Source organism: Lampetra fluviatilis, chromosome 3 (genome assembly GCF_964198595.1).
Source record: "Lampetra fluviatilis chromosome 3, kcLamFluv1.1, whole genome shotgun sequence".
NCBI classification, from domain to species: Eukaryota; Metazoa; Chordata; class Hyperoartia; order Petromyzontiformes; family Petromyzontidae; genus Lampetra; species Lampetra fluviatilis.
The window spans coordinates 28,044,472-28,065,441 of record NC_136277.1 but is presented as its reverse complement, the minus strand read 5'-3'; the positions used below and the strand labels follow the sequence as shown (position 1 = coordinate 28,065,441).

The 20,970-nt window shown below is 54.9% G+C and overlaps 1 protein-coding gene across 1 annotated transcript in view; it reads right to left on the bottom strand.

Annotated features, from left to right (window-relative positions):
- MAP2K5 (mitogen-activated protein kinase kinase 5) overlaps window positions 1-20,970 on the bottom strand; it is a 122,566-nt gene that overhangs the window by 17,200 nt on the left and 84,396 nt on the right. The window contains exons 17-20 of the mRNA XM_078885992.1: window positions 20,203-20,232; window positions 13,557-13,583; window positions 13,055-13,087; window positions 2,129-2,190 (exon numbers count right to left, since the gene is read on the bottom strand). Of these exons, the coding sequence (XP_078742118.1) occupies window positions 2,129-2,190; window positions 13,055-13,087; window positions 13,557-13,583; window positions 20,203-20,232 (152 nt within the window). The remainder of the gene's footprint in view (window positions 1-2,128; window positions 2,191-13,054; window positions 13,088-13,556; window positions 13,584-20,202; window positions 20,233-20,970) is intronic.

Genomic DNA, 20,970 nt, shown 5'->3' with positions numbered 1-20,970 from the left:
AATTTTTTTTTTTAATAATAATAGAAAATGTCCCCAATTAGTGGGAGTGCGATGTGTGCCGGACCCGCCAAGTTCCGCGGTGAAGATTAGAAGCTTTGATTCGGCACTCGCTCTCTGGGGGGGAAGCGTCGCTATTAAGCACTGATTCGGAAATTTACACTTTCTCAGTACTTGGCGACAATTTATGAGACTCCCCGGGGGGGGGGGGGGGGGGAAGGGGGGGCCGCACGTTGCCGACGGAGAGAGCGACGGCGCCTCTCCCTCCGCCGCGTGACCCCCCCCCTCGCGTGGCGTGCGCCGTCAACCCCCCCCACCCACCCGGCTCCGCTTCATATTTATTTTGCCTCGCAGCGCATTTGCTCAAATCTTTCCGCGCTCTTTATGTCGTTATCGTTGTTGTTGCTGCTGCTGTTGTTGTCGCGACGACGTAGAAGGCTGCCCATACGGGTGTGTATATATCGGCCGTTATCGAGGGCTGGTAATTAAACGGCGGTTCAGACGTGCGCGGTTGAAACGTTGGCAGCTTATTGATTATACGATTACGTTTTTTTTTTACTGAAGAGCGTGAATGATCTTCGACGGCTCGTAATAGAAATATTTGCAACAATCGCACGGCGGGCACCTGGGACTCTCTCGAACCTCCACGTGGTACGGTGTAGAAAGTGCCACAGCGGCCACGTGCAGGTTCAGCGGAAGGGGTCGTACGATCAAAGCTTCGCGCCATCCAGCGCGTTTGTGTTTGTACGTAGTTTTCAGAAACCTGGTTCAAACTGTTTAACACGTAAGGCGACCAATATTATTCATGATCAAGGTTTTTGGGTTAGATCGCCTGAGTATGAATGTGTCGTAGCCCTCCACCACCCGACACAGCCAGTAAGGTTTGTCACGTAAGCAGAACGTGCCCATGAGTTACTACTTCAGCCCACCGGTGTGTTGGAGAGTGGATTGTGGATGTATTACGAACTAGGTCTCTTTACTCAACAACAACAACAATAATAATAAAGCATTCGACTCGTAGCACGCCGCACGGCACTCGCCCGCTCAGGAGGGATGATCCGCAGACGAGCGGGAAAGGAGGCCACGCAATGAGCCGCCGTCAAATTCAACCCCCCCCCCCTCCCAAGCTCTGCCGTCCTCCATGTATTGAGGCGTTATCGGCTAATTGATGGGTGTGTGCACGTGGGAGGAAACCGGAGCGCCAGGAGTAAACCCAATCGCGGGAGAAGGTGGGGGGGGGGGGGGGCAACGCTCCGTATCCCATACAGATTGAAACAGGTGGGGGGGGGGGGGTCCACCTTTGCTGTGCCGCCTTCTCCTGCCGAGCCAGGCTATGGGCAGCTCCCGGACGCCGCTTACGAGAAGGGAGTTTCATCACCAAACGCTCGCCTCCACAGTGCAGTGCTGCTGGGTTACAGGCGTCCATAGCCACCACCGACTGCTATAATTATTAATAATAATTATAGTTCGATCCAGGGCTACCGCCGCCGTCACGTTGGACGGTGGCCCAGGCTGCCCGTGGGGTGGCGACCAAATGAGGGGGCGCGCCAAAGCGGACCTCCGCGGTGGAGACTGAGCGATAGAATCGGCTCGTGTGCTGGAGAGCGAGGTGGACTGCTGCGTCGCCATGCCGCACGGTGAGAGGTGCCCGTAGCTTCGGACGGTCGTCATCCAGCAGTGGATTGATGATGGCCGACGATGGTTTGTGTGAAGCTGCACTTGCTCGGTGGATTATCACGCCGCAATGTCACTCGAGATGGCGGTGGCTTTGGGAGGCTTCCTTCGGCACTGGCTTGAACGTTGTCCGGTAATGTTGAGAATGGTCTCCACTGCTGGCTTACTGGGCAACAGTGGAAACGCAGCCGGGAAGGGAGACGGGGACTGGCACCACCCTCCTGCACCGCGTACATCGCGAGCGGCAGGCCAGTTTCTTGAATCGGCGGATCGACGCGTCGTCACACCTTGCGTGGCTGGCGTTAGCGATGAGGGAAATGAAGAGGACGCAGGGAGGCGGAACAAGATGAGGAGCAGTAGAGGGAGAGGAAACGAGGAGGAGGAGGAGGGGGGGGGGCAAAATGATTCTCGGAGGAAGATCAACATCACCTCCCCACGGCGCGAAGGGCTCACTCACCACTGCGTGATGAAGTGCTCGAAGGGGGCGCAGAACTGTCCCGCCGGTAGCGTGGGAGGGTTCTGGTTTGTGGGGGGCGGGGAGGGTGGGGGGGGGGGGGTCACGGTTGGTGGTGGAGGGGGGGGATGAAGAAAAGACAGAGAAGACATTCGTTAGCGGTGCAGAAAAATGTAACACTCGGTGGGAATTCGCTCATTCTCCTGTGCTGCTCCCATAGACTGGAACTCCCAACTCCCTTCCCCCACCAGTCCATGCTGTTGACTCCAGCTCCCCCCTGTTCAACGTCCATGCTCAAGACCTTCCCTCTTTCTCTCGAGAAATCAAATATTCCCGCTGTTTCCGTCCAGCACCCTGAGATGCAATCGCATTTAGATGCTGCGCAAATCACCACTGCGTCGCACAACTAAAGGCCCAGAACACCGCGAATCGTGAATGTGTGGGCAACACACGCACAAGGGCAAATATCCCACCGTGTTGCCTTTAACAAGCTGCTGTGGCAAGTGCTGATAGCGAACACCTATTAAGGCCGGGCAGGTAACAGGAGCGAGTGGCATTGCCCGCACCACGCAACGGCCGTCTTCATCTCCCTGGTGATAATCGTCACGCATCGCACCAGGGACTCATTTAAGGCGGAGCCGACCTAGCGGAGGTGCGAGGCCTGGTTCGGATAACACTCGCCAACGATCTCATCCGTCACGAGGTATCTAATCCAGATCGCAGCGTGCGCCATCGTTCCCACGTCCCTCCACCCCATGACCAATTCACCACGCGCGTTAGGTACCCGTGTCTTGTTGCTGCGGCGTATAACAAGCACGGCAGAGAATTCTCGTCGGGAAAAAGAAAAAAAACCTGAAAAATGTGCACGTCACCACGGAACAAAAAAACTTTGCGGAACAAAGCTTTTTTGTGACGCGTGGTATGGGTGGGAAGGGTTGGAGGGGAGGGAGGGAGGGAAGGGGATGGGAGAGGCACGCACACATCGTACCAACTGCAAGGCTCTTCGGCCAGTGGGCTCGTGCGTGCGTTTATTCCGCGACGGAGCGACGAGTGAATTAGATGCGGGACCCCGCGCGTCCTCTCCCTGCTGACCCGCGCTCCGTCCGCTCTTGCAGGGCGTGCGCAGGAGGAGTTTTATGTCTTTGTAATTAACAAAAGACAAGCGTTCCAATCTCATGCGGCTCTGCGCTGCTGAAACCGCTTAAACGAGCGATACATCATCGCGTGCACCGCTCAGAAAGCGCCCCGGGGCAAAACGTAAAAAAGTCTTTTGGAAAATCTATGTGCGCCGTTTGAAGGAAGCAGAGTGGCGCATCAATCAAGCGGCGGCGACTAAATCGATCGTGGAAAAACGTATTTAAAGTACAACCATTTGTTTTCGTCAAAATTACATTTCTGCAACTCCGCTAAAAGAGGCAGCATTAGGCGGAGGCGTTTTCCGTCGCCTCGCGGTAGCATGGTGGGGGGTGTGGGGGGGGTATTTCCCATGCAAAACAGGGCCGTGCCATTATCCGTCACGGGGGCAGAATGTTACGAAGCTGCTCGGGAGATAATAGCGTCCATTACGAACAAGCGAGCAACACTTGGGAGGGCACGGCGGAAATATTGGAACATTAATCCCTCAACACTGCGGGGCTCGCGTGCCTTCCGCGCCCGACTTCTCGATTTCGCTTACAGCGTCGCGAGGGGTGCGTGGCGGGCGAGGTAGTTACTTTGCGCAATTAGCGAGCGTGCAGCGAACACACTCCCACCCCCCCCCCCCCCTTTACCCCCACCCATCATTCCATCCCCCGGGCCCGCCTCCCCCACCACCACTCTTCTGCCCCCGAGACCCCAAGCGATCGTGCGAGCATCTCCCACGGCTGGAATTTGCCGAGTCTGACGCCGCACGGCACGTCGGGCTGTGGAGGAGGAGGCGGCGGCGAAGGCACAAGAAGTGGAGCTTCCGCTGTGATTAGTAAACACACATGTCATTGCCTTTGCCAATTAGCACTCCCAATTATCAGCGAAACGAGATCAGTAATTACACACGCGCGCGCGCACACACACGCGCACGTGCGAGAGCCTCGCTCGCAGTAAACGCCGTTTAGCGAGTCTCGCTTTCCCATCGGATACCAAGTTGCGACGTGCGGCGCTCGTCACGATATTGCCACCGTAGCGTAAGGTAGCTCCACTGTCAAATAACATTCGCATCTCTGAAGAGACGGTTGGGATGGCTGAGACGGTAAAGTCCCTGTGTTCGAAGTAAACGAACCGTTGAAACCTGGGGCCTGAGCCTCTAGGTAGCAGCTAAGCCCAGGCCTCCGTCGGGGAACACACAATCCTTTGCCAGTCTTGGCGACGAAAACCTAGCACGCGTTGTATTTTGCCCTCCCGGCCTTCTGGTCTTGCAGAATTGTGATGAGCAGAATTTTTTTTCACGTGCAAAGTGTGGATGTGATTTTGACCATTTGGGGCTAATCGGCACAGTTAGGACTCGATTACACAAATATTTCTGGCTTCTCGGATGTTATTGGTGAGAGGACTCCCTTTCGCATCACATTGCTCTGCTATCTAAACGAGGGCTTTCAAAATTTTATTTAACGTAAAATACTACGCGAATTGAACAGTAAAGTTGGTACAAAGCCTTATCACAATTAAAAACGTTTTTTATTAGGAAATGTCACTGAAAACAAACTTGTGCTTTGCAGTTTGCCTGCAGAGGTATATCCCTACAACGAGCAACCACCAGGAGATTCCTACACGAACAACACTCTGCAAGAGGCTGACGGTACAAACAAAATCTTAAGGGCATGCGCCGATGTTCCAGCCGTGTGGGAGTCGGCAGCACAGAAAGTAGCTAGGCGATACTCTACAAGGCTGATTCGCATCTCGATGTATTTGATGAAACGGCCGCAAACAGCATCACCATCTCGGCGAATTTCCATGTTCTTGGTGACGGAAACATCGGCACGGCATTTCCTAAAAATCGGACGAGTATTCTGTGATGCGTGAAATGGGTCCTGCCACTTATAGGATGTCTACCCCGGACCGGGAAGGGGAGCACGGGGTACATTGGGAGGCACGCGGCGGTCAACGCAGGCAAAGCGATGGAGTTGGGATCGTGGGACATAGGGGAGGGTGATGGAAAAGGTGGACGGGTAGCATGGGGCAGCAGTGAGCGCACATATGAGAACAGCAAAGAGGAGCAGGGACAGACATGGGCCAGTGCTGCTTGAGAGACCCACGTGACGGCACAGAGGGGAACATAGGGCAGCACAGGGGCAGAAAATGAACGACGGAGGATTGAACAGCATGGGGTGGCGCGTTAGCGGGGGGGGGGGGGGCGGGGGGAGTGATAACATCGGGCAACACTGGGGGGACCATGGGGCAGCACCGTTGTGGGGGGCGGGTGTGTGGCGACGTGGGGGGGGGGGGGGGGCACGAGACTCAGGGCGCCGCACAGACGCCGGCCCGTGCTGTGTGAGTAATGATCTGCGCAGCGAGGTCAACCCATTACAACCGGAACCGTTTAATTATTAATTACCATCCCCCCCACCTCCGCCTTCCATCCAACCCCCCCCCCCTTCCATCTCGTAACCCCCCACCATGCACTGCCCCCCCCCCCCCCCCCAGCTCTCACCGCATCCCAAGCCAAAGCGACCGTCATCAGACAACAGAGAAACGCCCCGAGTTTTAGTGGGTGACCGGGGCCAGGCCTCACCACTTAGGCCGTGAACACTCCGGGAGAGGGGAATCCGTGGGGAGGCGGGCGCAGGAGAATGGAGGAGGATGAGGACAGCAGAAGGCCGGCGGGGGGGGGGGGGCACCGATCGGGGCAGCAGTGTCACACCTGGACGTGAGCGGCGACACGCGCACGCTCGCCCACAAACCCGACGCGAGCACACGCAGAGTAACTTCAGGAGTTGCCGTTTGTTGTTTGTTGTGGGCCACTTGGCGTATGCCGGGCGTTTTCACAAAGGGCGATATTTTTTGTTTGTTGAATTTAAAACGCGCGCGGGGACGATGGGCAGACTCGTGGGGGGCATTGGTGTCATGGAGAGGAGAGGCTGCTGTGGATGAGACCCATCTGCACCCCCCCCCCCCCGCCCAGACTCTTTCCTCCCTCCCTCCCCTGGCTGACAAGGAGCCAATGCCTGAAACGTTAACCCACTACAGTGCGCATTTGTTACCGAGCAAGTGCTCATGGCAACAGCGGAGGTGGTGAAGGGGGGGGGGGGTGCCACTGCCGTCGTGGTTAAGCAACAAGTTTATGATCACCATTGGAACCTCCTTTGCCAGTAGCAAAATATGATAATTGGTCGCTCCAATCAATTTCAAGGACAGTGCATACATTATCAGAGTTGATTTTTGAAAAAAAGGTGTCAGTTTTGTTGCCAGATAAAAAAGGGTAAAAAAACAATTAACAAGTTTATGATCATAAGCAGCAGCCAGGGTCGATCCACTGCTGGAGCAGTTGCCATTCTTCGAGGCCCTTGCGATGCGAAAGCTCATCTTGCTGTCGCCAGACGAGCCTAATCTATTCATTTATCGCTCCATCTCTGGGGCGGACGCCTTCCGTCCTGTCCCCACCCCAGAGCCGTTCCCTCCTTCGGCTGTACACTCTGCTGTTAGCCTCGACCGCCGGCCGGTTAGTCGATCGATTGGTCGATCGGAGTTGCGAGGGCATCGACGGGGGCCGTCGTGCCCGTAGCGGACGACGAGCGGCCCTCAGGTAACGGCGAACGTCGCTGTGGGCCACCTCCGGTTCCACGCCGCTGTCTCGGCAGCGCCGTTTTCCCTGCCCAAGCACCACGGCGCTATTCCACGGGGTCCCTAACTCGCGGCCGTTCCCTCGTCCGCGTGTTCCTCCGTCTCTCTCTTGCCTCTCGGCGTAATTCTCTACGCCGAGCTGCCTTCGCCTGGCCACCAGATCCGAATGGGAATATTCATACATACCGGAGGAACCCGAACAGCTATAAAGCTCATTTTTCACGCGTGTCCAGCAGATCGATTCAGTGCTCGGAGAAACCCAGTTGCTGTACTGAGCCTCGCCAAGCGTCACACCACCCCCCGCACCTCGAAGCGCCGCCTCACCACTCAGCAGACGGGAGGGCTCGGAGGCATGGAGACGCACGAAGGCTTCCCATCCCCGGGTGATCCACCGACTCCAGCTCCCAGGCCGAGCCCCGTTCACTTACTTAAGCGCGTTAACGAGCCACGCACGTTTCCCGTCGCTCCATTAAACAGGAAATCGTTATGTGACCGACGTGCGGATTCCCGGGGAATTAGATAAAGGTGGCCTCAATGTTGCTCTTTTTATTTGGCACTTTAATGGCGTCAGCTAAATTATTAACACGTGTCAGGCGTGAGACGCATGGCCAATGAGGCAGGCGGAGCGGAGGGGCTCGCGCTCCTCGACGCTGCGGCGTCCACCGGGCGCCCGGGGATAAACAAACATCGTCACTGCCGACGACGAACGAACGCCCCGTCGCAACCCGCTGCCACTCGTCGATCCACTGCTAGGCGAGGGCCTTCCCGCGCCGCGTCAAGACGTGGGAGATGCTTGACCAAAAATCTGTCGCGCCCGTCGGGTGCGGGTTCGGGAAAAGGTTTGGGGGGGCGGGGGGGGGGGGTCACGAAGGACAGGTTCAGAAATATATCGCTCGACAGCGATCTTCGCTGCGGGTGAGAGTTAAACTCGGGTCATCAGGTCACCGGGTTTGTTGTCCAAGTGCGCTAACTGCTGTGCCACCGCTCTCCACTCAAACACACACATACAGATTTTAAATACGCTCTAACACACGTGCACATACTCATATATACATACGTGGATGCACATACAAAATCAAACTCAAACATCCACGGTGCAGCCTACATAGTCTGCCGCGATCAGCTCATGAGGCATACGCGCACACACCCCCACATAGGCAGGCTAAAAAACAAGGATCCCCCGTGTATCCTTATGAACTTTTGTCGAAAGTGCTGTCACCAAGCACCTACAAAGGCCAGTAAAGGCAAAGATCTCCCCGTGTAGCCTTAACAGACTGTTGGGGCAAGTGCTGTTAGCGAGTAGCACCTATGAAGGCCGGCACGGCACACGAGGGGGGTGGTCAGCACTAGGCCCGGCCGCCTTTGTCTCCCCCAGTGGCGATGTATACACACCGCACAAGGTACTAATTTAAAGGCTAAGTCGACCTAGGGGAGGCCCAGAACTGGTACAAATAATCGTCACTGGTGTTGGCCATGAGCGGGAATCTAACTCGGGTCGCCGGGTTCGTAGTGCAACGCGCTAACCGCTACCACTACCGCTCCCCAACAAAGGCACTCACACAGGCACTCGCGTACGCACTCGATCTCGGCACGATCCACTAACCCCATCAACGCGTGAGCGTCGGGACTACGTATAAACCACCACGGCAGCGCTGACAAAAAAACAGAAATAAACCGTCCCTTCCCGATTGTCACTCTGGCCAACACAACGCTAAAAGCCATCGCTGTTTACACGTCCAGGGCGGCAGGCTCCGTATTTCTCCGCGCTAGCTTTAATTACGGTGGCTCCCCTGGAAAACGGTGTGGAGGGGAAACTGCTCCCCAGCCGCTCGGCTCCTCTCGCCGATAGCGGTCATTCGTCCCCGCAGCGGTCGATCGCCACTCTAGCCCCGGGACAGAGAGCGGTCGGACAGCACGGCACGGGCAGGGCCTCCCCCTCCCCCCCGCTCCATAAATAATCAAACAATCTGAGCCTCCGCGTCTCTCGCGGGTGCCGTTCTCAGGGCCGCCGCCGTCGCCGCCGCCACCGCGGGCGCTCGCAGAAACAAGTCGCGAGTTGTTGAGAGTTTATCCGCCGTGCAGCACGTGGGCGGGCGCCAGGACCGAGGAGGGAGCAGTCATGGATTTTCGTTCGTTTAATCTGGTGGGGCGGCGGGGGCAGTGGTTTAATATAGCTGTACCGCAGCTACACGTGCGGGGCGAGCAGGCGCGTGGATGCTGCCGCGGGGGTAACGGCGAGAACGCTGGAATCCGATGTGTGGATCGGCCGCCGCCCGGAAAATATTTTAAAATATTCCCGGAGCCGCCACGCCGCGAAAACTACTAAACTAAGACTAAACAATGTTTTCCTTTACCAAGTAAGGCCCACTGAGCTGTATGGTTCTCTTTCAGAAGTGACCTGGCCACAAATGACAGCTCAACGAAGTGCCTTATCATGCGGAAGTTTAGAGCAGCCAAAAATACTCTAAACGCACGTTGATTCTAAACGTGGAGAGAAAATTCAAAGAACCTAGAGAAAAATCCACGCGACCACGGGGAGAGACACACACAATCCCCAGATATACAGGCATTGTCAGGGTCGGGATAGAACCCACGACCTCCTGCATACTAGGCGAGGTCATTAACATCTCGCCACCATGGCACCCCATCCAGCACCACCTCTCTTGCCTGCTAGGTCATCCTCGCAACGGCTTTTAGCTGGCCCATCGAACAAAGACGGTCATGGCATTACGCACTTCCAGATGCGCTTCTGCGGCCATCTGGAATACTCTTCCTTTAGATATTAGGAAGCCACTGGAGCTATGCACAATCTAGATTGAAAACTCATTTCTTTCTAACTGCTTTTTGTGTTTAGTTTGTTGTCCTTCCCCCGCACCTCCGTTTAGCACGGTTGGCTACGTACGGTGCAAAATAAGTCATTTGCCACCTAACTTTGGTTTCCCTGCGAAATGTAAAATATTCGTCGAGAAATTAGGCCCCCCCCATCCTTCACATCGAAGCGCGCACCTAACCATGTTCCGCTCACGTCGATTACGCACAGATTTTAGGTGGCTGCCTCGGCATAACGGCTCGCGCGGGAGGACTTGCAGATCCAGAAAGTTGCCGGTTGCATCCGATCTCCCGGGGAGGTCGTTGAAACAATCAGCAAATTTCTTAAATCTACCACATTCATCGGCCTGTGTTCCCCCACAGCATTACCAACGGGTACACACCACAGCCAAGGCCATCAGCAAGTCGGTTACAAGCGGTGGGGTAATTTGTGCGTACTCCCGGCTCTTCCAAAATATCTGGCAAGCATGGAAGAGTAGGCCAAAACACCCTCTAGCCGATGCCATTTCCGTCAACAATGGTACGAGCAAGCAAGTGCAGGGCTCCACCTTTTTGCCTTCAACGCACGTAGCGCGCACGCGCTCCTCCTGTTCTCGTTTTTAGACGACGCCAGACCAGACGCCGAGACGCAGGCCGTGGTGCCGTCGATGCGGGGGTTATGCCCGGCTTCAACGGCGGGCCCGGCGGAGAGAGGCATTTAAGTCGTGTCAATTCCCAGGAATGGACTTCTCAGCAGTGCCCAAAGCATACGATCCCCGCTGTATGACGTCACGCGCTCGGCACCGCGCGCCGTTCAGGAAACGCTCACGCGAGCAAGCGGGGCGGCTCTTGATACCCACACGGCCGCTTTCGTCAGAGAGACGGAACCCGCAGCCTTCTTCGGCAGAGATGCAGAAGAGAGACAAAGGTGCCCCCACTTACCCCTATTAGACTCTGGAAGCGAGCGTCTATTCAGGCCGGAGCAATGCGCAAAGGGGGGCGGTGGATCCAGCACGATGCACGCCCGATTGCCTTCGTCTCTCCGCGGTTTGTTGTTGGTGCATCGCACAACGTAACCGCGTCCGGGCGGAGCTGACCTAAGGAAGGCTCAGTGGAAGTTCGGAGACCAGTTTCCGCCGATGACAGCAGCTGAACCCAGGTCACCGGGATTGTAGTACCATGCACAAACTACTAGAGCTGTCGCGAAGCTCACAGGGCACCTGATCCGTGTCTGTACGCACGTACGTTGAACTTCTACGTAAGCCGACCGCGCTAATCGGAGGTGCGGGGGAAGGACAAAATGAACACAATCGCATCGTTTGTGTTTACACTGAATTAACCGACGGCCGCTTCGTCAATCCACTGCTGGATGAAGGCCTCCACGCACGGTGTCGTAACGGGGGTTCTGTGACTACACTTCATCACATTGGTCAGCGAGGGTTGGCGAAGAGAGGGGTGCAGAAACACCACTGCAGAGAATACCGGCTGTTGACGTTGGTCTTAACCAGGAATAAAACTCAGGTTGCCAGGTTCATAGCGCAGCGTGCTCACCACCGCTACTCCCTATCTGTGTATCATCATCACAATCATCGTCACCAGTGATGATCTATCGACTGCTGCGTTTGTTGTTAAACATCTACAAGTGAGTGCAAAATAAAATATTAATTATGAGACACAATGTATGTTTGGATCAGCATTAATCTTAAAGATGTTTAGTTAAAATCGATAGGGTTACATCCTGACCAAATGATTGGACCATTGAAAGTGTTTTGATAAACTTTCCTTTTCAGTTGTTAGTTAACAGGGTTTGACAGTGAGCACGATCTGTCAATCGCAATGTATTAATGCCAACATCAAATCAGATTTACAAAACAATAAAAACTGACCAGATCAGTGTGGCGTCGAAAGAGGTTCAGATCTCCTCTGACCGCGTGCGATGGGACCCATTCTGACCGAGGCCGTGTAACACTCCTTATTACGTCGCCACGAAGCCAGAAACCTCAGTTTGATTCCTAGCCACTGATAACATCGGTGGCGAGTTACATCACAATTGGACGGGAGCCCTCCTCTTCTTGGGTTTTTTCGGTAAAGTCACGTGGGTAAAAAATGTAAATTAATAAAAGTAAAATAAAAATAAAATAAAAATCACGACGTTGTTTTACTTTTATTAATTTTAATTTAAAATTTTTACCTACATGACTTTACCGAAAAAACCCAAGAATATGAATCCTTGCAGTCACGAGGACCCTCCTCTTCGCCAACTCACGCTGACCAACGTGGTGAAGTATGGTCCAACAACTCCTACGACCCGCTCGGCGTGTGGAAGGCCTTCATCCAGCAGTGGCTTGACATGTGGCTGTACGTTATTTATGACTGCTACCGCTGCGTGTGTGCGTGCGTGCGTACGAGCGTGCACACCAAGTCCGAGAGCGATGATTTATATGAACCCCCCCCCCCCTCCCGCATTTGTCCTGTACGAGGGGCCCCGGCGTCGCTGGGCTGGCGCGCGATCGCGCACCCCGCATTTCAGACACAAAACTCCGCCAAAGAGCGATGTTGCGGCAAAAACACGTGGCCATCCATCACGTTCTCCCAGCGTCATTAAGCAGGGGCCGGGGTGAAAGGAAACGTATTTCTTTTCTCGCTCATTCACTCCCCCCCACCCCACCCCTCAGCCCCCACCCCTCCCCCCCCACCCCATCTCTCTCTCTCTCTCTGCCTTCTCCCGCCCGAGCCTTCCTGTGCGCTCTTCATTAACTGTTTCTTAATGGACTGTCTGACCTCAAAATACTGCTTGTCAACTCGAAAATGGCCCGCAGCCACGGGGGCGAGCGCGCACCGCCCGCCGTTAGCGACGGATGCCGAGCCCCCGATCGGTCGCGTGCCGGGGCGCTTCCGCGCAAACACGCGGCGCGGCGCATCTTCTTTACAGCTCGGCGAGCGGCCGTTAAAACCCTCGCCGGCCGACCCACCGGCTTAATTTCAAGCCCGCCGCTGGGGCAGCGAACGACCGGGCCGGCCGGCCGGCCGCCCGACCGTCCGTCCTTCCGTCGGTTCCCCGCGATCGTGACCCGGCGCTTCGCCGCGTTTGCTTCAAGCGCGAGATTTTACTTTAATTGGGAGTGCGCGTAACCCCACGTAGGCGGCGAGTTAGTTTATTTTCGCCAGGACGCGGCGAGGGGGCTTGCGCAGAGAGGTCGAATTTCTTTGCGGTAAGAAAAAATGCAGCGTTTTGATCGTGCCCAGAGTTTTGTGCAACGCTCCGTGCGGCGATGAGGGAACCGCCCGGGCGGTGTTTGTGCGGCGTCGGTAAACACCGGCGGGGTTACCGGTGGCAAACACCGGTGGGTTACCGGCACGCGGACTCACCTCAACCACGATGCATTGCAGCAGCTGCAACGGCTGCGGAATAGAGGCATAAAAATAAAACATCAGTGCGGACGACGGGAGAGAGGGCCAGGTTACAAAAACAGAATATAAAACGATCAATGAACAGGATTTAGTGGCTGCGTGGTGACATCATTAAAGATTACAGAGCTGGGATAGTGTAAAATCCAATCAGCAGAATTAATCAAAATTTCATCCCCGCACATTTTTTACCCCAGAGTATGAAACCCGCGCCCCATTTAGCAGAGACGTAATGATCACTTCTGGGCGTAACACCCCGTTGTTCAATAAAACTGTAACCGCCATGCAATTCCTCCCAGAAACGCTCGCCCGTTTAAGGCTGGGCATTCAGGCATGCTAACGAATCGCCAACGGGTGTGGGAAATTGAGATTTTTAAATTTCATTATTTATTTCCTTTTTTTTTTTGTATAGCTAAAGCAACACACACACAAGGAATTTACAACATGGCATCGAGATCCTTACCATTAATGAACCCTGATTCTTCTGGATCTGGAAATAACCGTGTGGAACGGGAACAAAGTGTGAAAGAGAAGAGAGAGATGATTAGCGATTGAACAGAGCGGCGCAAGCAGACAACAACAACAACCGCGGCCAGCTCTCATTTATTCGCTGGCACGGGTCATACACCTGTGCAGCGGGGCAAAACACTGGCTTTGTACCAACAACAATAACAACAACAACAACATGAAAAACGCTGCTGAAGAAGGATTTACAATTTCGGCTTAATCAAAATCGTTATTCATCCTGGAGAAATCCGATGAGCCACGAAGCTCTTCTCCTCCACGGTACGTCCGCTCGGGGCGGGGCCATCAAAGTCTGGCAGCGGGAAGAGTTCGGGGGGAGGAGGAACGCGGGGGAGCGGCGAGCGTTGGGGCAGGAACCGGAGCGAGGCTACTGCTGCTGCGGTTGCTGCGGTTGCTGCGGTGTGCGCGCGAGGGTGACAGGTGTGAGGAAGAGGTGGCACAACAAAGCACCGGGACGAGACAGATGGGACGGGGGGGGGGGTGGAAGGGGACGCGCAAACAAGCAACAGCCGAGAGGCTTGGGAGCCAGAGAGCGAGCGAGCGAGCGAGGGAGGGAGATGGGAGAGAGTGCGAGAGAGAGAAAGTGGCAGGAGGGGGAGGAGGGTGAAGAAGAGGCAAAGCTCACCCATTACCCGGCCGCTCCAGGCCACACACAGGCATATGTTAAGCCCATTTACATAATGAAAACACACAAATGTTTATCGCTCTTTACCCGCCACGCAGTGAGGGGCGGGGAAGGGGGGGGGGTCGGGCAGGACGAATCCGCGAGAAATACGACGTGCGGGATAATCAGATGCATCACGGAACACGGCATGAGCGGCAGGGAGCTTGAGATGGGGTTGGCGGTGGGGCGGAGGGGGGGGGCTGCTAAGAGTGGTGGGGGGCGAGGGGGGCGGAGGGGGATTGATGGGGGGGCACGTCCGCGCCCCCACGGCAAATTGAACCGTAACGAGCGCCACTCTGGCGTTCGCAACGCGAGAAGATGTGCGACGGGCGGAGAGCGAGCGAGGGATTATCGCGCGGCGGAGAAAAACTTCCCGTGGCGTCGTCCAGAGGGAGGGAGGGAGGGCTTGAGAGGGGACCAATAAAGAGACGTGGATAAAAAAGAAAATTTGCAAACAAAAACTAAGTTAAATGCCGTGGCCATCTGTCACGTACCGCTCTTTGTGAGCGGAATTAGGGGCTGCGCGGTGGTGTAGAGTTGGGCGCTGGCAGAGGTGGGCGTGGGTCTCGCGTGAGCCGTGGGTCTCGCGTGAGCCGTGGGTCTCGCGTGAGCCGTGGGTCTCGCGTGAGCCGTGGGTCTCGCGTGAGCCGTGGGAGCCTTCAGCCAGCCCTGGATAGATGGTGGCCGACGATGCTGGTGCCAGGAGAAACACTGCGCGGGACGCCGATGAACCTCCAATGAAACTGGCAGCCGGTCGCTGTCGATACCGGCAATCAGCTCGCGGCGTGCCAACGTCACCAATTGGCGTTTGGGCGTCACGCGACACAGGCATGAAATCCTGCATTTGGGCTGCAGGTGAGCTGAACAAACTCCAACTGCTAAGGATGCACGTTTTCTACGTTGGAAGTACGAGGTGAAAATTTCTATAGCCTTTTCTGCATTTTTATGCTATCAATCATAATACTTGATAATAGCCATTAATCAGCTAGTGATTAGCCTCGCAAAGTACCAAGGCGTTTTTTTTCCAGGAGGGTCCTGCCTGGGATGCATGATGCATTCTTGTTCAGTTTTTCTGAATTAAATGAACCATAAAAAATATATAATCGGCACACTCTGCACTTGCATCACATTTCTCTTTAAAGAATAACAAAACAGGTCTGATTACATTTGCCCACACAGTAGTTCTCGTGCTTATCTACCCTAGGAAGATGATGGGCCGAGTCAAACCCCCGCAAACCAGGGTTTGAACTCGCAACCTTCCGGACTTGCAAGCCGCTCGCTCTCGGGCTGAGCCACCAGGCCGGTGAATTTATAGCGCTTTGTCTTTTTCTCCTTTGAATGGGGGTCACACAGAAAAACGTGAAACTAGGCCAAGAGAGGGAAATGTAATGCAGGCCAAGCACAGAATCCTGCATACATGCACCTTTCACAAATCATGCATGGCGTGACATTTTTTGTGCCTCTTACTATGGTTCAGTCAGTTTAATAAACGCTTTGCTTTTTTTCGGCTTGACTTAAACTTAAAGAGTTTCCACAGCATTCGAACAAAGAAAAAAAAACACAAATACCAGGCGAGAATAAACAAACACGCCGAGGTAAAGGGCACGATCGCACGGGCGCAGGAATTTTACCTACATACGAATATATAAAGACAAATATTCCCCGTGTAGCCTCAACATACTTTTGGGGCAAGTGCCGACAGCGAGCACCTATGAAGGCCGGCACTGTGGCACACGAGGGGGTGGGTGGCCAGCACCACGCCCGGCCGCCTTTGTCTCCCGAGTGGCGATGTTTGCACACCGCACCAGGTACTCATTTGAGGCTGAGTCGACCTAGGGAAGGCCCAGGACCGGTTCAGATAATCGTCACCGGTATTTGGTGTGAGTCGCCGGGTTCGAAGCACAGCGGCATTAACCGCTGCACTACCGCTCCCCACAAACACGCATGCACATACGTACACGCACACACGCACAACGCCCGACACCAGCGGAACAGCCGGCAGTTTCCCCATGGTAGCAGCAGCAGCAGTAGCAGCAGCACCGGCAGCACCAGTGGCAAACAAGGACAGGGCCAAGGTGGTCGCCAAGATTCCTAGAGGTGGCTTCTCCCGTTGGTAATGAGTGTGACGACGGTAGCACCAACCCCGTGCCGCTTCCCTTGATAAAATAATGTGAATGTATGAACCTTTGTCGATCCACTGCTGGATGAAGGCCTCACGCCGTGCCCTGGTTGGTCGCGATGGCTGTCTGGCCGTGCTTTAGCAGGACGGTCAGCGACTGTCGGTGAAGGGCGGGAGGGGGCGTGCCCAGGACCAGTTAAGTTTTCCCTCGCCACTGGACCGTTAGCCGTTCGCTGGGAAGGTCGCAAATTTCGCAGCATGGTGAACGAGCCGCTTGCGCCACCGCCGGACAGAACAAATTCGTCGAGCGACGCACGTTCGCGCGTTTTTTTTCCGTCTCTCAACACCAACTGCACATCGGTTGCGACTGTTGGCGTGATGTCGTCGGCACACAAAACTGCGACCTTGAACCCGACCGACGTTTTAGGGAACGGTTCAGAAAGACGGCACCTCAGAACTACTGCACGGCTCGCGCTTCAATCAGGCCCCTCTCACTACCCAACACTGGGCGGCGCTCAGTGTTGGGTAGTCCGGCTCGTGGCCAATCATCCAGGTTTAAACGTTATTCTGTCCCGTTGGGCAACGCAACATTAAGTGAAAACCCAGTTCAATATGTGCAGTTATTGGAGACCCTTCTGGGACCACTGACCAGCAGGCCACGGGAACCTTGTTTACTCTCTGCTGGCCACAGCTCGGAGTGGATGCCAGGAACTCAGCGGTGCGCAATTGTCATTCTGCCGTCGGTTAAATGCTTCAGCATTGGGGAACCGCTCCGGAAGATGACGTCGCAGATCTACTTCGGAGGCCACTTCAGAGTGGCCCCTTCAATCCGCACGAGCGCAGCGCTGGCGACTGCTGAGCCAGCCAGCCGGCCACCTCCGCTGGCTCGTCACTGCTAAGGTCAAATGTGCCTCCCTGCCGACAACCACTAACGCGATCGCACGTGGGATTTTTGCTTCCTCCACGTCCAAGCCCCCCACGGTTTTTTTGTGGAGCGAGCGATTCTCCCCCATCCCCGCCACTCCCCCCCCACCCCGCCCCCCCACTCGGGCCTCTCCTCCTTTCCGCTAACGAGGTTAATTACTACGGCGGCCGAGAGAGCGGGGCTGTTCAGGTGGGTTTGGGCTTCGGCACAGCCGGAAAAAAAAGATCGTCCCTTTTATGTCCATATTGTAACGGAGACGGTTATTAACGGCCCGCGCGGCTTATTGCGGTTGCAATTTTCTCGGGAAGTCATCTCTCCGCCCCCCCTCCCCCCTTTGGAATCATAATTATTGGGAAGTATTTAAAGCGAGGGGTGGGCTGGTGCACAGCATCTAATGAGGTTATTAAATATAGACTAATATGCATCATGCTGTTCCTGGCCTGAGCAGTGAGAACTTTTCATTTTGGCTGGCACTTAATGCTACGAAACTTTAATTATAATTTAGACTTAATTTAAGAGCCGTGTTAAAGGCGGGGTTGGTTGGTGGGGGCGGCGAGAAGGAGGGGTGAGGTTACCCGCCGGGGGGGGGCGTGGGATTGGAGAAGAATGAAAACTCTACGAAAAGCAAATCATTACCATATTTGCTCCGCGCGTAATTTTCACATCTCGATGATTAAGACTGAACTTGGGAGTTTTAGTTGCGATTCGCGCCTGGACACTGTCGCTTCACGTTTTTGTCAACGCAGGACGGAGGGGAGGAAATGAGATGAGGTGGAGGAATGGAGCGAGAGCGACGGGGGGCAGGGGGGGAGATCGACAGAGAGATGGCGACGGAGGAGACAAGAAGGGTGGGAGTAGAAGTCGGTGTGTGTGGGGGGGGAGGCGCGGTACGGTGTGGTAAAGCGGTGACGGTGGTATTTGGCGTAGCGGTGGGGGGCACACGGAGGGAGAGGGGGCTGTGTAGCGGCGTAGTGGGTGGCGGTAGCCTCCGCTGCTCGGCAATCCCAGCATGCATCTGCAGTTCAGGCATAATCAGTGATGTCACACAGCTAAAGGTCAATCGAATCGCTAAGTAAAAAGGCCTACGACAGGTGGCCACTCACAGAACAGCGGGAGGATGGGATAAAAATGAGCATCGCCCCGTGTGAGCGAGAGGGAACAGGCGAGCGGAGCGGGCGAGCGAGCGAACGAGCGCGTGAGCGCGCGAGCACGCGGCCGTGGCGCTTCACCAATCGGAGCGAGACCGGGCGAGAGATTGCGGTGCTGGGGGGGGGGGGGGGGGGGCACAGTGCCGAGGGGAGGGGGGAGGTTGCGGGAGGAAAGAAAGAAATAGGGGGCGAGACGGGGCGATCGTGAGGTGGGGGGGGGGGAGAGAAGGGGATGTGAAAATGGTTGGGAGTTTGGGGGGGGGGGGGGGCTGCTGGGCAACAGAGAGAGAGAGAACACGGAGCCTGGGGTCTCTCGGAGCGCTTGCGCCGGTATGCGCGAGCGGTGGCAGATGTGACGGCTAAATTGTTTTTTTTTACAGTTGTTTGGGTTCCCAACGTGACCCATTTGTTACCGTCCCCCCCAGGTAAAGGCTCCCCCCCCCCCCCCCCAAGACATATCATCTGGAGCGGCGTTACGTTACAGAGAGCAGGGGAAGAGACACCGTGCGCGCACGCGCCTCGATAGTGTCGCGCGCTCCACGGGCAAAGAAGGCGTGCAGGCGAGCGTGACGCCCCCCCCCCCCTCCCTGCCCCACCGCCACCACAATAAAATAAATAAAGGCTTACATCGCCGTGCGAAGCCAAAGCGTGCGCCGTGCAATTTAATTAAACTACAATTCGCAACTGATCTTTGGTAGGAGTTCTCAAATGAGAGACCTTCATTTTTAGACATGGGTCGAAATAATAGAATTATGCACCCTGTGTTTGTACTGCATCTAAATGTCTGACTATCTCTTACGGTGGTGACCTGAATGTTATGGGGAGCAATAATGGAGGTACAACAAGCCAGTGGCTCCCTCGAAGAGCGCTCAACATTAGGACAAAAGTCGGAAATCGATTTGACATGCCTGTGTGTGTGTGTACGTAGCATTGGCAACCCCCCGCCCCCCTCCCAATTTAACTGGAGACCGATGCGTTAAGTGCTGTTCGTGAACATCTATCAAGTCAAACGCAGCACAAAATAAGAGTGATGTGGTCAGCACCACACCCGGCTTGCCTTTGTCTCCGCATTGATAATGTTTGCGCACCACACCAGATATTCACTTTCGGCTTGGGAGATTCGGAACAGGTTTGAGTATTAAATTCCAGCGTGGTGCCGGTGTTGTACATCATGGGTATGAATTGAATCCAGGTCACTGGGACTTTAGTACTACGCATTAACTGCAGCACATGAAGATGAATAAAGATGCTGATTCAAACCCAGCTGGGTCCCCCATTGCTCCTGTACATACATGACAACGGTGACTCATTAAGGGCCGAGTTGACTGAGGGGAGGCCCTGGACAGAGTCGGTTACAGCCCATCACCGATGTCGGCCGCTGCGGGGAATCAAACCCAGGTCGCCGGGGTCACGGCTAACCACCAAACCACCGACTCCAACGATCCCCAGGCAGCGTGCGATCGCTCGCACGCGATCGCACGCGATCGCACGCTGCCCTGCAATTGTATTTAAAAGCAACAAAAGGTCACTAATAAACAGAACGCTTATCTTTTACATGGAGCAGAATATTAAATATGCCAGATGTGAAATCGCAGGGAATGTTTTTTCCTATTCCCATTTTTTTGGGGGGGGGTGGGGGGGTGGTGGGGGGGCAGCAAAGGGAAAGAGAGGGGGGAGGCGGTGTCTGTGCTGCAGCAGCTAATTTTCAGACATAATGAACAATCTTACCTGCGGGTACGGGAATCTCCCAAGAGCCAGCTAGAGAATGGATGAGAGGGAGGAGAGGGAGGAGAGGGGTAACGGGGGAGGGAGAGAGAGAGAGACAGACAGAGAGCGAGAGCAGAGAACGGACAAAAAAAACGAATTAACTTTTACATCTAATTACTACCGACAACGATTCTCCTTAAAACATTTAGGCCGGCGCGTAATTCAGTATCAAGCTTCAACACGAGAAAAAAAAAACATCAGCCTCACTCAAAAGTCACGTCACGGGGCTTGTGAACGGGTAACCGTGGGGCGTAAATGCAAACAAATAGATAAATTCACAAAGCTATGCAATGAATCCTAACGAGCTGCAAGGTGAACGGAAAGAAAATGCGCGCGGTCTGGTGAGTCACCAACACCCCGCGCGTTGACCGGTGACGAATTCAAGGCAGTCGCAGCGAGGCGTTTAAAAGCCCAGAAAGCTGATGAGTGTTTTGCCCGTGATTAATTTTTGCACGGTAAGATGGATTAAATTCTACTCGGCTCGTAATCTGCTTACAGCTCTTTTGCCACAGAGTTTGCCGTTTTCTGGAAACGATTTACGCGTGAAAATAACAATCATCGTCATCATCTTCTTTGTTGACTGCAAACGTCGCACCCACACCGCGAATTAAAACATGTGCCGTTTGTTTAAATGTTCCGTTTTGTGGTGAGGATTATGATTAGACTGCATGGTAACAAGGACTGCAGCGTTTCATGAAGGGGAACATGGCAATGCGAGTGGTAGGGTGT